Below are 16,759 nucleotides of genomic sequence, written 5' to 3' on the forward strand. Positions count from 1 at the left end.
AAACTTTATCAGCTTAGTTGTGTTTTACTATATAGATAGTTGTTATACTGGATCATTACTCTTCCTTTATCCAAAGCAAGATATAAAAAAAATAGAACCATTGACCACCAACCCTTTTCTCTTTGTTTTTGAAAGAAGAACTCTATAGTAAAACCCTAGGTTTTTTCTTCCCTAATCTCATCGTCTTCAACTCCCAAAACTCTAATTTTTTTCTACAACACCCATTGTCGCCAACCCCCAAAACCCATTGCCTATCTTAAAACTTTAGGGTTTTTATTCTCAAACCCGATCATCTTTAACTCTAAAAATCCTAGATTTATTTTCCCAAAATTCATCAACTTTAACCTCCCAAAACCCACCATCCTCATCTCTTCACCTTGTTGGGGTTTGTGATTTTGTTTTTGTGTGTATGAAGGTGAAGGAGTTTTCATGGAGAATAAGATGATGGTGCTCCATAGATCAAAGAAGAAAAGTAAGACTCTCTCTCTCTCCTTCCCTCAATGTCTTGCAATCAAATTGATTTTGGATATAGTACATTTTCATTGGATTCAATTTGATACAAAAGTTCATTGATCTGTTGGGATCAGATTCAAATTCAGATGATGGGGAAAAATTTTCGGATCTATAATGATTTGGTATTGATCCATTGCCAGCCCTAGATGATGGGAGGTTTGTGTCACACACAACTGTTGGATTTGTCTACCACAACACTATAGTTGATTGAACGTTTGTCATACAAAACTGTAACAACTCAATTGTGTTTTATTATATAGATTATACTTATTCTCATATAAATATGAGTCGTGTTGGAGTGACCTCAAGCTAGAACATCATATCGCACTTCTTGATGTGAAAATGGATATGAATCGTAAATGTTTTTTCACTAACGCCAAGATGTACGATATGAGGTTCTAGCCCGAATTCACTTCAACATTATTTTATAAATATATAGGACAACGTTTGATGGATAAAATTATAGACAACGTTCTAGACAAAATTTTATTTTATGACTAAATTTTTTGGGAATCGATTAATTTTTTGTGAGGATGATCTGGAGACCATTCTCATAAATAGCAACCCATTCAAAAATTCTTACCCCATGAAAAGTGGATACAAACTAATGGTAAAAAAAATGGTCCGTGGAAATCCTCACAAAAAAAATTATATAATTTTGAAACTTTTAACTCATAAAAGACAAAAAAAAGAAAAAAAAAAACTTTGTCTAGGGAACCCCACCTATTTGTATATGAATAAATATGATTATAATCAGAGTTAGCTGGTTTATTTGGTCCGAAAAGATTTGACTCGTCTAAAATAACTCGGTTTCGTTCATTGACGACTGGTTTTTAAACTCGTCGGAGACCGAGACATATCGTCCGAGTTAACTCGGTATCAGAGTTGAACGAGACCAACTCACAAAGTGATTTTTTTACCGAGTTTTACATCTCATGTACAATTTTTCGAGTTATCTCACGAGACGTCTCAAACGTATCGGAAAACTCGTCCGAGACGACTCTGTATCGGAGCTGAACGAGACGAGACGCGATACCGAGTTTAAAAACCGACGAGACGAGACGACTTGGAAACCATGTTTCAAGGTCTCTCGGACTCTGAAGTAAAGACGAAAGGAGAAACATAAAGCAAAAGATAGTCTTCAACTCTCTTTCTATCTCTCTCACAGAGCAAAAGATAGATTACAAATCTCTTTCTTCCCTTTTTCATTTTCTCCCCATCAACCATTACACAGATGGAAAAAACCCTAAACCTAAAGAGCACATCTGCAGTGAGGAAGATGGAAGAACTCCCACCAGAGGTGATCCAGGAAATTCTCTCAAGACTACCCATCAATTCTCTACTTCAAAGTAGGTGCGTATGCTCAACCTGGCGCAATTTAGTTAATGAATCTCGTCTTGCTAACATGCACTTGGCTCAATCTTCTCAAAACCAAATCTCTGGTCTCATCCTTCAATCCCTAGAATCCGAATTATTGTACGTTATACCAGACTTGGAGACTTGTGATGTTGCAATTAAACTTAGTAATTTACCATTTAAATCATGGCTCCCAGAATTCAGGATAATGGGTTCTTGTAATGGATTTCTGTGCTTAGCAGATGAATTTTATAATTATCGAAGCATTTTTATATGTAATCCTCTAACCGGAGAGTACATGAAGCTTCCCGACAATGCCACCTTTGGTAAGGTTAATGGTAATTTGTTTGGGTTCGGACTTGATCCCAACAAGAAAGAATACAAGGTCGTTAGAATGAGATTGGTTGAAAATAATGAAACATCAGAGGTTGAGGTGCATACACTTGGCACTGATACTTGGAGAAGTATTGGTTCTATCCCGGAGAGTAGTTGTGTGGGTCCGAGTGTTTTTGTTAATGGAAATTTACATTGGTTGCATATTGATAGTTCATTTGAGGTTGATTATATCATTGCTATCAATATGGGAGATGAAAAACTCCGGTTGATTCGGCCTCCTCCCTCTGTTGTTGACAAGGAAGATACTCTTATTTATTTGGGATCGTTGGGAGGGTGTCTTTCTTTGGTTGATGATAGCTCTATGGAAAGTGTTGAGGTATGGGTAATGAAAGATTATGATGTGGAAAATTCTTGGACTAAAGAGTTTGTTATTAGAAGGCGTGATGAGGAAGAGCTACGAACCTTGGGCATACAAAAGGATGGCAAAATTCTAGTGCAATTAAATTGTACGGGATTATTCTTGTATGATCCTCAAAGCAAAAGGTTTAAGGATCTCAGAATTCATGGGCTTCCAAAAATTCTCGAAGCATTTTCTCACGTGGCAAGCTTTCTTTCGATCAAGGATGCTTTTGTACCAGAGAAGTGATGACGAAGATGAAAATGGAAAGGAAAAGAGAGGAAGAAAGATTGAATAAGGTAAATGATGATCTATCCTAGTCAATGTTAATATGGCCTTCTCATAAATGGTTCAAACACATTGGAGCATTATATCTTTATTTTATAAGCCTATTTATACTTCAAGAACCTTATACATGTCTACTTGCATGCATAACTATATTCTACATAGCTCTTCAATTTCATTTTCTTGGTGCTTTTTATGGCCATGCTTTATTATCTTAATGATTATATTTCTTTGGTGATGTGAAGTTCAGATGAAAAGTAGAATTTGTTAGTGTTAGATGATACAAGAACAGGGGCAGCAATCTTAGAATAGGGACATCAACTTTTTGCCATTGAACAACAACCTTTTGCCACTTGTCACTTCTACAAATTCAGCCACATGTGAGTTTATAGTTACAACAGTTTGGACGCTTCTCCATTCTACAATTTGCTCTTGTGAATTGGTTGTAATATCTTTACACGGTCTTTCAAAGACGAGTGTACAGTTGTAACTTCTCCATTCAATTGTAACTTCTTGTAAGAAAGTTACCACAAGCAAGCATTGTATTTGTGCAATGTCGTCAGGTAACACACACCAAATTCTATAAATTCCAGCAACATTGAATTTTAATATAACTTGTAAAATTTTTTTTATGGTATTAGAGCAAGGTTAACATTTAGCCAGTAATAATCCTCTCAAGGCCTGCAATCATGGAGAATCAAAATGATTCCGGTTCTTCCTCTTCAAACACTGCTCTCTCATTTTCTTTCATGGTTTCCCTTATCACCCTGAAACTTTCCACAACTAATTATTTATTTTGGAAAACTCAATTTGTATCTCTTCTTGAAAGACAACAACTTCTGGGTTTTATTAATGGAACAGTTCCTCCCCCACCTCAAACCATTCTTTCAACCAATGGATTAAGAATACCCAATCCTGATTTTCAACAATGGATGCTTACCGGCAAACTTGTCTTTATGAGCGAAGTGATTGGTTTCACGCGCTCAATGGATGTGTGGCAAACTCTTGAACAAACCTTCTCCCATTCTTCTATTACTTTAGAATTGCAATTACGAAAGGAGTTGCAATCAGTCTCTTCGTCGTGATGATCTCACCATCTATGATCATCACGTAAGTTTAAAACTATTTGTGAGGCTCTTGCTGCCATTGATTGCCCCATTAGGGATTCTGAGAAGGTCTTTTGATTTTTCAAAGGACGCAGTCCAGATTACGAGTTTTTCCCAACAACCATTTTAGCGAAACCACATTTACCTTCATTTAGGAAACTCTTGCCATCTCTTCTGATAACTAACCATTAACCCCAAAATCAATTGGTGTTAGGGAATGCAGCTTTTATTATTATATGAGGGTTATGGGGGACAAGTGGGGTATGTCACTATTTGAGAGTGGAGGAAAACTAACAGTCAGCACTCCCCCTCACTCATAAGGTGGAAAGATTTGAACCCTTGACTTCTATGAACCAAAGCTCTGATACCATGATAACTAACCATTAACCCCAAAACCAATTGGTATTTGGGAAGGCAACTTCTATTATTATATGAGGGTCAAGGGGGATAAGTGGGGTATGCCACTATTTGAGAGTGGCCGAAAACTAGCACTCAACATCTTCAATCTCATGAACTTCTTCTTAAATCTTTCAAGTCCACCTAACCAACCTATAAAACTGCTTTTACAGTCCAAAGAGGTGGACATTCTGACTCTTATTCAAATAGAGGAAGAGTTCGAAATGGTGGAAGAAATTCTAACAACAAAGGCAATCACCAACAATTCCAAAATTCTGCACACACTCTACCAAATAGGGAATGGCGTTCTACTCAAAAAATGGTTGGAAATTTCTCCACTTAGCATCCTCAACATGGAATTCTTGGTACTGTATCTTCTCTTCCCAAATCTGAAGTTGTTTGTCGAATTTGTGGAAAACATTATCACAGTGCTCTTGAGTGCCATAATCCCTTTGATCATGAATACCAAGAGGAACACTTGCCCGACGCATTGACATCTTTAACAATCACTTATCCAACAGATCTCGAATGGTACCTTGATAGTGGTGCTATAGCCCACATGACTCATGACTCAGGTAACTTCACTTATATGGAACATTATCATGGAGCATACAAAATATTGGTTGGCAATGGGTGTTCCACTCCTATCTCTCATATTGGTTCAATTTCTATCTTCATTGGTCCTATTATTCTTAAAAATTCTCTTTATGTTCCTCATATTAAAAAGAATCTTCTATCTGTGAGTCAATTCTCTATAGATAATAATTGTTTATTTATCTCTTCTCCTTTTGATTTTATCATTGAGGAACAAGGAATGAGAAAGATTATGGACACCGACAGTAAAAAGGCCAATCTATATGTTCTTGATTGTCTTCATCAATCATTGCTTTCTTTCAACACAACTCCTATCAAGGCATCCTATGAAGTGTGGCATCGTCGACTTGGACATGCTTCTAATCAAGTTCTTAAAGTTTTATGGAAGTATGAGGACATTTCTTTTGATTTACCTTCTATTTCTTCCTTATGTACTAGTTGGCACTTGTCAACTAGCTAAAAGTCATCACCTTTCTTTTTTCCATTAATGAAAAATGATGTACTTTTCCTCTACAAATAGTTCATATGGACATTTGGGGTCCTTCCATTAATCCAAATTCTGATTTTTGTTACTATATATCATTTGTATGGATGATTATAGTCGATATTGCTGGTTTTATCCAATGAAACTAAAATCTGATTTTTTCTCTATCTTTCTCAAATTTCAAAACTTGGTTGGAAACCAACTTAATCACAAAATCAAAATTTTGCAATGTGATGGAGGAACAAAATTAAAAAAATCTGAGTTTTTAGCACATCTTGATCAATGTGGAATAGAAAAGAGAATGTCTTGTCCTCATAATCAAGCCCAAAATGGTAGGGCTGAAAGGAAACATTGTCATATTATAGAAATGGGGTTAGCTTTACTTTTTCAAGGACATATTCCAGTCAATTTTTGGGTTGAAGCTTTTCTACAGCCATGTATGTTGTCAATTGTCTTCCTACTGTCATGCTCCAAAACAATTCTCCGTACACCGTTCTCTTTGGTAAGTCTCATTCTTTTGAATGTTTTTGAGTGTTTGGGTGTTTATGCTTTCCTTACCTTAAAGTTATTCTTCTCATAAATAGTTCTTTGATCTGATTTCATGATCCCATCTTTACAACATTGGAGAATGAACATTCAACACATGAACAACCATCAACATTGTAGCAATCTACAACATCTTCTACTCATGAGCATTCAAGAAAGTCATCTACTTTCATTCGATGCCCCTTTTTAGATGATACTATGCTTTCACATAAATATGTTTATGCACATAGCAATTGTAGAAGAATCCGGAAATCTAATCTCATAGAATCAAGAAAATAGGATATTCTTCTTAATTATTATTGATTACTCTTAACTTTCTAGAATATTCCTGTAATCTTCTACAATAGGATAGTTGGTTTATTATTCTAGATTATTCTTGAAGTTCTAGATTATTCTTGTAATAGGATAGTTGGTCTATAAATACCACTATTGGGACATTTGTAATGATAATCCAAAAATTCTCAATAAATTCAATTTTTCTACATGGTATCAGAGCACTAGGTTCTGATATAGGGATTACCTATGGCGGGCCAAAATCTGTGGAAGACGGTTTTAACCGGTGCGACCAGCAAGGACTCAGCGGCGTCAGGGGAAAGCACCGCAAGTTCGAACCTGAACTTCTCCATCTCATTCAGTGGTTCGGAAGGGTCTACGAATTCGTTCCAATTAAATATCCACCGTCTAAATGAAAAAAACTACACGGAATGGTCGCAAATCGTTCGTTTGATTTTGGAAGGCAAGCTTCAAAATTGGAAGAAGAAGTCTGGTGGAGGGGTGTGCATTTCAGGCTAGTGTCTCGGATCAAGAGCAGCAATTTTCTTCAAGTTTGTTTCCTTTCACCAAGGAGCAGATAGATCAACTGTACAAGTTTCTCGAGTCTCAGAAAAATCCTTTTTGTTCTTTGGCTCAAAAAGGTAATTACCTGAAAACAACTCTCAGTGGTGCCAACCCTGATCGCACCTACCTGGATCATCGATTCAGGTGCAACCGATCATATGACAAGGTTGTCAAATCTTTTTTCTTCGTATAATCCTTGTGCAGGTAATCAGAAAATTAAGATTGCAGATGGCTCTCTTTCAGTCATTGCAGGAAAAGGTTCTATTATAGTATCTCCATCACTCACTCTTCACGATGTTCTTCACGTTCCCAAACTTTCCTGTAATCTGTTGTCTGTCAGCAAGCTAGCCTGTGATCAAAATTGTCAAATTAATTTTTTCCCAACTCATTGTGTGTTCCAGGATTTTACCTCGGGGAGGATGATTGGCAGTGTTAAATAGAGTGGAGGACTCTACTTCCTTGATGATGGATCTGAATCGAGGCGACAATCTCAACAAATAAGTTCCTGCTTTGAATTTATTTCTGTTTCCAATAATAATATTACGTTATGGCATTTAAGATTAGGTCATCCAAGTTTCAAAAATTTAAAACATTTATTTTCTAAGTTGTTTGGCAATAAAGATCCATTTATGTTTCACTGTGAAATATGTGAATTTGCAAAACACCACCGTACATCTTTTCCTTCACAACCATATAAACCATCAAAACCTTTCACTATTATTCACAGTGATGTTTGGGGTCCTAATAAGATAAGTACACCTTCTAACAAGAAATGGTTCATCACATTTACGGATGATCATATTCGACTCTGTATTTATTGAAAGAAAAATCAGAGGCCGAACGCGTTTTTAAAAATTTTTACAATATGGTGCAGACTCAATTTCAAACTAACATACAAGTTTTCAGGAGTGATAATGGGAAAGTATTTTAACATGACCTTGGGAAATTTTTTTCTTGAAAAAGGAATAATTCATCACAGTTCTTACATCACCCCAACAGAATGGTGTTGCAGAAAGAAAAAATAAACATCTGTTGGAGGTGGTTCGTGCGTTACTTTTTGCAACTAAAGTTCCCAAGTATCTATGGGGAGAGGCTGTTTTAACTACTGCGTACTTAATAAACAGAATGCCCTCCAAAGTTTTACAATTTCGAACTCCTTTCCAAGTTTTCACAAATTGTTTTTCAACTGCTAGACTTTCTGCTGATCTACCTCTAAAAATATTTGGTTGTACGGTTTTTGTTCATGAACATCGAAAAATTGGAAAACTTGAGCCCAGAGCTATAAAATGTGTCTTCATTAGTTACTCCCCAACTCAGAAAGGCTATAAATGTTTTGACCCGATATCGAAAAAATGTTTTGTCACAATGGATGTTACATTTTTTGAAAAACAACCATATTTTAAGGATATTCATCTTCAGGGGGAGATTTTTAAGGAAGATTTATTTAACTCAGGCAATGTTTTTCTCTCAGATGATGTGTTTTTCTCACAAGAGTCTAAGTCTAGTATCTCTGCACCTACAGTAAATGACCAAGATTCATTCCTTGAAACTCCTCCTATTATGAGTAATGTTTCCCCTGAGCCTAGGCCTACATTTGAAAAACAATCTAAAAATCAGAATTCTGAACAACAATTTTTGGAAACCGAAAATAAGGAACAACCTACTATAATGTCACAACATGATAATAGATTCAAGGATGGTGACCGAACTTGGAAAGGGATTGTTTACTTGAAGAAGAATCATAAGAAAAGGAAAGACGAATTGACTCTACAGCACATCCATGATTCTGAACCAAGGACGAATCAACAATCTGAGTCTATTACAGGTAATTCTCTTTCTCTTCCCAACAGTCAGTCTAAGCCTTCTGATTTAGACATTCCTATAGCTCTTCGTAAAGGGGTTAGATCTTATACTAGTCATCCACTGTCTAAATATGTATCATACTCGAAATTGTCTTCATCTCTTGCTGCTTTTACCTCTCAATTGTCCAGTGTAGAAATTCCTAACGGTGTACAGGAGGCTCTAAAGGTTCCAAAGTGGAAGGAAGCAGTACTTGAAGAGATGAGATCTCTTGAGAAGAACAATACTTGGAGTGTTGAGGCATTACCAGCTGGGAAGACCACTGTTCGTTGTAAATGGGTCTTCACTGTGAAGTACAACTCTGATGGTTGAGTGGAAAGATACAAGGTTAGGTTGGTGGCAAAGGGATTCACCCAGACATATGACATTGATTATTCTGAGATTTTTGCTCCTGTTGCAAAATTAAACAAGGTGAGAGTACTTTTATCTATTGTTGCTAATCTGGACTGGCCCTTGCAACAACTAGATGTGAAGAATGCCTTCCTCAATGGTGACTTTGATGAAGAAGTGTACATGGATAGTCCGTCGAGCTTTGAGGAAAAGTTTGGCTCAAGAATATGCAAACTAAAAAAGTCTCTGTATGGTCTCAAACAGTCTCCAAGGGCTTGGTTTGAGAAGTTCACACAGTCTGTCAGAAAACAAGGATATTCTCAAGGACAAGCTGATCATACCTTATTTTTCAAGTTCTCTCATGAAGGAAAGGTTGCTGTGCTAATAGTTTATGTTGATGATATTATTCTCACAGGTGATGATGTGATCGAAATAAAGAGACTGAAGAAGAGTCTTGCTTTAGAATTCGAGATCAAGGATTTGGGAGCGCTAAGATATTTCCTTGGCATGGAAGTTGCTCGTTTAAGGAAAGAAATCATTGTCTCTCAACGAAAGTATATTCTTGATCTTTTGAAGGAAACCGGATTAAGTGGTTGCAGACCGGCTGAGACTCCCATGGATCCCAATGTAAAGCTTTGGGAAAAGGGAAGTGTTCCTATTGATACTGGTAGATATCAGAGATTGGTTGGAAAACTAATATATTTATCTCATACTCGACCGGATATTCCCTTCTCTGTCAGTGTTGTTAGTCAATTTATGTACGCACCTTATGAAGAACACCTCGAGGCGGTCTACCGAATTTTGAGATATTTAAAGTCTACTCCTGGAAAAGGTCTGTTTTTCAAAAAGACAAATCAAAGGAGTGTTGAGGTATTTACTGATGCAGATTGGGCAGGTTTGGTGAATGACAGGAGATCTACTTCAGGGTATTGCACCTTTGTGTGGGGAAACTTGGTTACTTGGCGAAGCAAGAAGCAAAATGTTGTTGTCAGAATTAGCGCAGAGGCTGAGTTTAGAGCAATGGCTCAAGGGATCTGTGAGGTATTGTGGATATACAGAATCCTCGAAGAACTCAAGATGACTGTGGAACTTCTTCTGAAGCTATACTGCGACAGCAAGGCTGCAATAAGTATTGCTCACAATCCTATCCAGCATGATAGGACGAAGCACATTGAGATTGATCGACATTTCATTAAGGAAAAAATTGAAGCTGGAACTGTTTGCTTGCCGTTTGTGCCTTCTAGTCAGCAAACAACCGACATCTTGACTAAGGGGCTTGCTAGATCTAACTTTGAACATCTGATAAGCAAGTTGGGCATGATTGACATCTATGCACCAACTTGAGGGGGAGTGTAGAAGAATCCGGAAATCTAATCTCATAGAATCAAGAAAATAGGATATTCTTCTTGATTATTCTTGATTACTCTTAACTTTCTAGAATATTCCTGTAATCTTCTACAATAGGATAGTTGGTTTATTATTCTAGATTATTCTTGAAGTTCTAGATTATTCTTGTAATAGGATAGTTGGTCTATAAATACCACTATTGGGGCATTTGTAATGATAATCCAAGAATTCTCAATAAATTCAATTTTTCTACAGCAATAATTCAGCACATTCTGTTTCGCCTCCAACACCGTCTTTATCTTCACCAATCCATGATAGTGACTCCTCATTTCCAACACCTCTTGAAGAAGAAACAATCACTCCTGTAGTACCTCAAGCAGTCCAAGATCAATGCCTTGTTTGTCTTACTCATATGCCTGCTTGTTTTGTTGACGATGACCTTAGTTCTACTCCTCGCTCCAAAGAAAAGCACCAAGGTAATCTAGTCACGTCATCCAATACCAATACTTGATTTTGAATTTTTTTCATTCATCTATACATCACTACATTGCTCTCCTTGCCACCAAAGAACCAAAAGGTTTTCTTTCTGCTGCAGAACATCTTCATTGGAAAGAAGCAATGGATGAGGAAATTCGTGCACTTCATTTAAATCACACCTGGTCTTTGGTACAACGCCAACCTCATATAAATTTTGATTTGTTGCTGTTAGATTTTTAAAATTAAATTAAATCCTCATGGATCTGTGGAAAAATACAAAGTCAGGCTCGTTGCTAAAGAGTATAATCAACAACTCGGATTAGACTATGATGAAATGTTTAGTCCAATTGTTAAACCTACAACCTTCCCTATGGTGCTCTCTCTTGCTATTGTTCATGACTGACCATTCCATCAACTTGATGTTAAAAACGCCTTTCTCCATGGTGTTTTTTGTGAAGAAGTTTTTGTGGGTCAACCTCTTGGGTATGAAGACCCGCATTATCCCCATCATGCTTGTCGCCTTCATAAGGCTCTCTATGGACTGAAATAAGCACCACGGGCATGGTTTGATCATTTTCATTTTAGTCGATTTCTTCTTCATAACGGTTTTGTGTGTAGTAAGGAAGATACTTCAATATTTATTTTTTGTCTACACCAAAAAATTATGATTCTTCTTATCAATGTTGACGATATAGTATTGACTGGCAACAATTCATCTCTGTTGCAATCCCTCTCTCTCTCTCTCTCTTACATATAAATTCCAGCAACATTGAATTTTAACATAATTTGTTAAAATTCTTTTAGTTATCTTATGGATCACCAAGTTCTCAAATCTGTTAGATTCTTTATGGTTTTAGAGTGAAATTGTAATTGGACATGAAATGAGGAAGGCTTCTTTATCCAACAAAGTAGGGTTGGGTCCAGAAGAATATGTTTCTTCATGTTTAGTAGTTTCCATGGTTCTTTTATTAGACTGCGAGGCTAGTGGTTGCGAGACCAAGGATGCCTTTGTAACGGAGAGGTTGTAATGAGAAGATGGAAAAAAAATGAATTGTCCTACTCTAGATAAAATTAATATGTCCTTTTGTTCAAAAACCATTTACTGCATTCCATCAATGTTTTAAATACATTGGAGCATCATGTCTTTCTTTAATAGTTCTATCTATACTTTAAAGGACCATAAACATGCCTATTTTCATGCATAACTATCTTATGCATGGCTCTTCAATTTCATTTTCTTGGTGATTTTTCTGATCATGCACTGTAATATCATACATGAACATATTTTTTTTGGTCAAAATTTAGATTGAAAACAGACAATTAGTCAGCTGCATTTTGAGTCCTTATCATATACCACCAAGTCCTTGTTTTTGTTGAACTCTCTTTGGTTTTGGAGTTAAAAGTACATAAAACGAGGAAGCTTTCTCTTTTCCCCAGAATATCTGTGGGAAGCGGTCAGAAGAATCAATTGCTTCAAGTTCAGGTCTGACCTTAAACATGAAATCTGTTGCTTCATAAAATGAGGAAATCGCCGACTTCACCAGTGCTTGAATTTATTAGAAGAGGTCCCCATAATATTAGTTGCTTGACCTTGTTCTAAGCTTTGAAAAATTCTTCTGTGATTGCTTGAGACATCATTAATTAGCAGATTCCATTATGCATTGAATTCATTGGGACTGTAATTTTTGCATTGTAATATATATGGGTCAGGTTCGCCAGCCAACGATATAGCCAACGTGTTTTGTCCTATATGGGTTAGAAGTTTCTTAATGGGCTGATTTTTGGTGAGGATGATCTTCTCACCAAAAATCAACCCATTCCAAAACTTGTAACCTATATAGGACAAAACACGTTGGCTATATCTTTGGGCATATATATATATTGAGCCACATAAAAAAGATGGTATTTTATTAAAGTCTTTAGCCAAATTAAATTTTGAGAATATAATCACTAGTTTCATTAGTACTCAGCATGCACCATAATTGTCTGAGGCAACAGCTTCTATGTCAAGACACAATTGATATGGTGTCAATATATGAAGAACATTTTTTCCATTTGTGACAAGATTATTTTTTTATACTGAACATGACAGTCGATATGGTGCAAAGACGAGTCACGTTTTTTTCTAGGATTGTAATTGTTGGATAGATCCCACTATATTTACTAGTCTGTTCTTGGGATCATGCTATTAGTGAGAAGAAAAGTGAATAAGAAATCTATCCAGGGGAATTTGGAGGCTGAGACGCCCTTTGATGCAACCTGCATAGGGTTTAAAGGTAGTTGGAAGGCTGATAAATTTGCAAGCAATGTACAATGAACAGTTTTGTAGAATCAGAGTAAGTTGACTAGGATGAGTAGAGATCATCCTCACCAAAAATCAGCCCATTCCAAGACCTCTAACCCATGTTTTGAAAAATGTGTTTGCCAAAATGTTTGCCAAACTGTTGGCCATTGAACGCTACTCATATATATATATATATATATATATATATATATATATATATATATATATATAGATAGAGAGAGAGAGAGAGAGAGAGAGAGAGAGAGAGAGAGAGAGAGAGAGAGAGAGAGAGAGAGGTCAATTTTGTGATTTGCCTTGAGATCTGCTATCTCCCCTCCTTTGATCTTGCTCTGCTCTTCAATTGATGGTCCTTGCACCAAAGACACTCCGACGCCCAAGTCAGAAAGAAATCAAAAGGTATCTCCCTGTCTTCAAGCAAAATTTGCATACTTTTTTGGATGTCCTAGTTATAGATTTTTAGGATAGTTTTCCTCCTTTTCCTGTTTCCTTGATCATCTCTATCTATAATAGTATATTTCCTTGATCTTCTCTTTTTTCGGTTTGTGTCTCATTCGAAATCGGTTTGCTTGATTTAGTATGGAATCCCACGATTTCAGGGATGTACAGCGGTTGTTTGGATTTAGACGTCTTTTCCCATCTTGTAGCTCACGATATTCCTATTGCCGATCTCCTGTCCTTAGGAAGGTTCGGATGACGTACCTCTGCATGTTCTTGCCACGTGTCCCATATATATATATATATATATATAGAGAGAGAGAGAGAGAGAGAGGGCATGGCGGGGACTCACCTAATCTTCTTCTTAAACCGCTGAACTTTCTATAAAAAAAAAGAAGTAATAATAAATTAGAACTCTTAATTGTGGTTACTTATCAAACAAATACTCTCTAACATAGAAACTATGACTCTAAACTCTAGATAACTTTTATCAAGCAAAAGAAATCAAAATACAAACGAAATAAATTTCTGACTAATAATCTAGCTGACTAAATATGGGATCAATCTATTTATGACATTCAATCAACAAAAAATACGTGTATTTTGGACTGTAGAAACAAAACATACACACACAGTATTAAAAATAAAAACCTTAATGAGATTTATGCAAGGTTTTAAATATCCATAACTCCCAAAAATTTCTTTTCCCCTAGTACCGACATTGAAAGACACTTGTATGTATATATATATGTAGCACTCTCTAATCCCTTCTTTTTTTATGGGATTTTTTTGAAAAAAATAAAAAAAAATTGCAGTATATAATTTATATGCCCTCATACTTATATCATTTTTTCCTTGAATTTTGGAAATTCAAACTTGTCAACCTTGTAGAATTCATCCAGATCCTATTATATTTCTGAATGTCTTTGTTTTATTTGAATTTGGCCTACAAAGTTGAATAACTATTTCTCCCCAATCCGGTTTGGGGAGCCAGAAGAATTTTTTTTCTTTCTTTTACAATACTTCAGGATTACTTCTATTGCCCTCTGAACTAATTGTGAGTTTTGAAAGTTATAGAATCGCACAATTTAGAGGTATCAACAACTTATGATTGTTATATTTTTAATAAGGAGTTTGGGTATAAATGATGAAAATCCCGTGATCTTATCTATGTGGTAATTGGGTAGCATCTACAAGCCTATGACACATTTAAAATTGACTACTATTTGAAGTACAAAATTAGCGAGTTTGATGAACTAGAAGAGGACTGGGACCATGTGATATAAGTTGGTGGAGTGTCTGCACCATTCCTCCCCTCTTTAGAATGCCTTCATCCCAAGGGCATAAGAACTTCAGTGCTTTTCTAATTTGTGTAAGAATATCATTGTTTATATTCAAATGGTTCATTCGCGTCTAAGTTGTGTTGCACTGTTGCCTGTCACTGACTGTACATTCTTTCTACATTGCTCATGCTTCTGGGTTGATATCGATCTCTTATCTATAGGGATTCTCTCTATTGGTGGCTAGAGCTGGTGTGCCACATGTGGTTATAGCAGAGGAGACAATGATATTGAGTTGGACTAATAATAATTCTTCATGTAGTGAGGCCATTTGGAAAGCTTGAACGACCACGGACAGTTGGAAAGTTTTAATTCCCAAATGAATATAGTCTGATAGCACAGAGATGTAAACATCCAATCAGAAAATAATTCATATATATAATGAGAGGTACACTACTTAACTTTCGAACTGTGTTTGATAGTCTTGAATTGTTAATGTTTGATGTAACTTTGATAGTGGGCCAGTAGGGTCATTATTCTCCGTTATTTGTCCAATTGTTTTCTTCACCCATTGATACTATGGTAGGTATGGTTTCACCATCAAATGGTTAATGGCTAAGCCCATAACTTGGTCATTGAGAATATGTGATTGTTATGCATTAAAGACCAACCTTGCAAGATATTTTCCATTAACTTGTGAATGATGTAGTTCACAAGTAGTTGTTGATTGGTGCTAAAATTGGACCCTCTTTTTCGTCAGAAGGCATTTGAAATATTTGACCTGAACTTCCGGGTGGTTTGGTGCTGGAATGTCGTGATTTATTATTATTATTTTATTTGTATGAGTTCAGTGACTCAATGCTGGTGGGAATTGAACCATCAATGGTATCATCACCACAGACTCTACAACTCAGCTAACTGGCACCTGCTAGTCTGCCCGAAAGTTTGTCCTTAATATATATATATATATATACACGGATCAAGGGACATATGTCAAAACAATGTAACATTAATAAATTTTCAAAATATGGGTTAGAAGTTTTGGATTGAGCTGATTTTTTGTGAGGATGATCTTTATGATGGGAAGATCTTCCGAAAAAAAAAAATCAGTCCAATCTGAAACTTCTAACCCATTAAAAGTGATTTAGAATGCAGACCGTCGATTTTTTTCCAATTTTTGTCAATAATTTGTAAATCACTTTTGATGGATTTAGAAATTTCAGATTGAGCTGATTTTTTGTGAGAATGATCTTCCTGTCATAGTGACCATTCTTGCAAAAAAATCAGCTCAATCTAAAACCTCAAACCCATATTTTGAAAAACCATTGTTTTTACATGTCCCATGATCCACCCATGTATATATATATATATATATAGGGTCATGTTCAAGGGCCAACTTTTTGGCAAAACATGAGTTAGAAGTTTTGGAATGGGCTGATTTTTGGTGAGGATGATCTCTACGGTGAGGAGATCATCCTCACCAAAAATCAGCCTATTCCAAAACTTCTAACCCATGTTTACAAGTTGAAAAATCGTGGACCGTCCATTTTTTGTAAACTATTTTTGATGGGGTCAGAAGTTTTGGAATGGGCTGATTTTTGGTGAGGATAATCTCCTCACCGTAGAGATCATCCTCACCAAAAATCAGCCCATTCCAAAACTTCTAACTCATGTTTTGAAAAATGTTTTGCCAAAAAATTTGCTAAAAAGTTTGCCATTGAACGTGACCCTATAGATATATATATATGGGAAATGTTCAGCACCCTAAGTTTTACCACACACTTTAACAAACGTTTTTTGTCCTACATGGGTTAGAAGTTTTGGAATGAGCTGATTTTTGGTGAGGATGATCTCTATGATTAGAAGATCATCCTC

General features: G+C 36.1%; 1 protein-coding gene across 5 annotated transcripts; it reads left to right on the forward strand.

Moving 5' to 3' along the window:
• The first annotated feature begins 1,435 nt into the window (after window positions 1-1,435).
• Window positions 1,436-15,797, forward strand: LOC147404482 (F-box protein At3g07870-like). Of its 5 annotated transcripts, XM_086440469.1 has the most exons (4): window positions 1,436-2,901; window positions 10,643-10,863; window positions 10,983-11,053; window positions 15,109-15,797. In XM_086440469.1, exon 1 carries the CDS (start codon window positions 1,748-1,750, stop codon window positions 2,849-2,851), a length of 1,104 nt encoding a protein of 367 aa, XP_086296595.1. In that variant the 5' UTR covers window positions 1,436-1,747; the 3' UTR covers window positions 2,852-2,901; window positions 10,643-10,863; window positions 10,983-11,053; window positions 15,109-15,797. The 5 variants fall into 5 exon arrangements, with proteins under 5 accessions (XP_086296595.1, XP_086296596.1, XP_086296594.1 ...); XM_086440470.1 differs by lacking the exon at window positions 10,643-10,863; XM_086440468.1 differs by lacking the exons at window positions 10,643-10,863; window positions 10,983-11,053; window positions 15,109-15,797 and adding an exon at window positions 7,252-7,386.
• The last annotated feature ends 962 nt before the right edge of the window (window positions 15,798-16,759 follow it).

The sequence above is a fragment of the Akebia trifoliata genome, chromosome 4, assembly GCF_017979445.1.
Source record: "Akebia trifoliata isolate Shusen 1 chromosome 4, ASM1797944v1, whole genome shotgun sequence".
Classification (NCBI taxonomy): Eukaryota; Viridiplantae; Streptophyta; class Magnoliopsida; order Ranunculales; family Lardizabalaceae; genus Akebia; species Akebia trifoliata.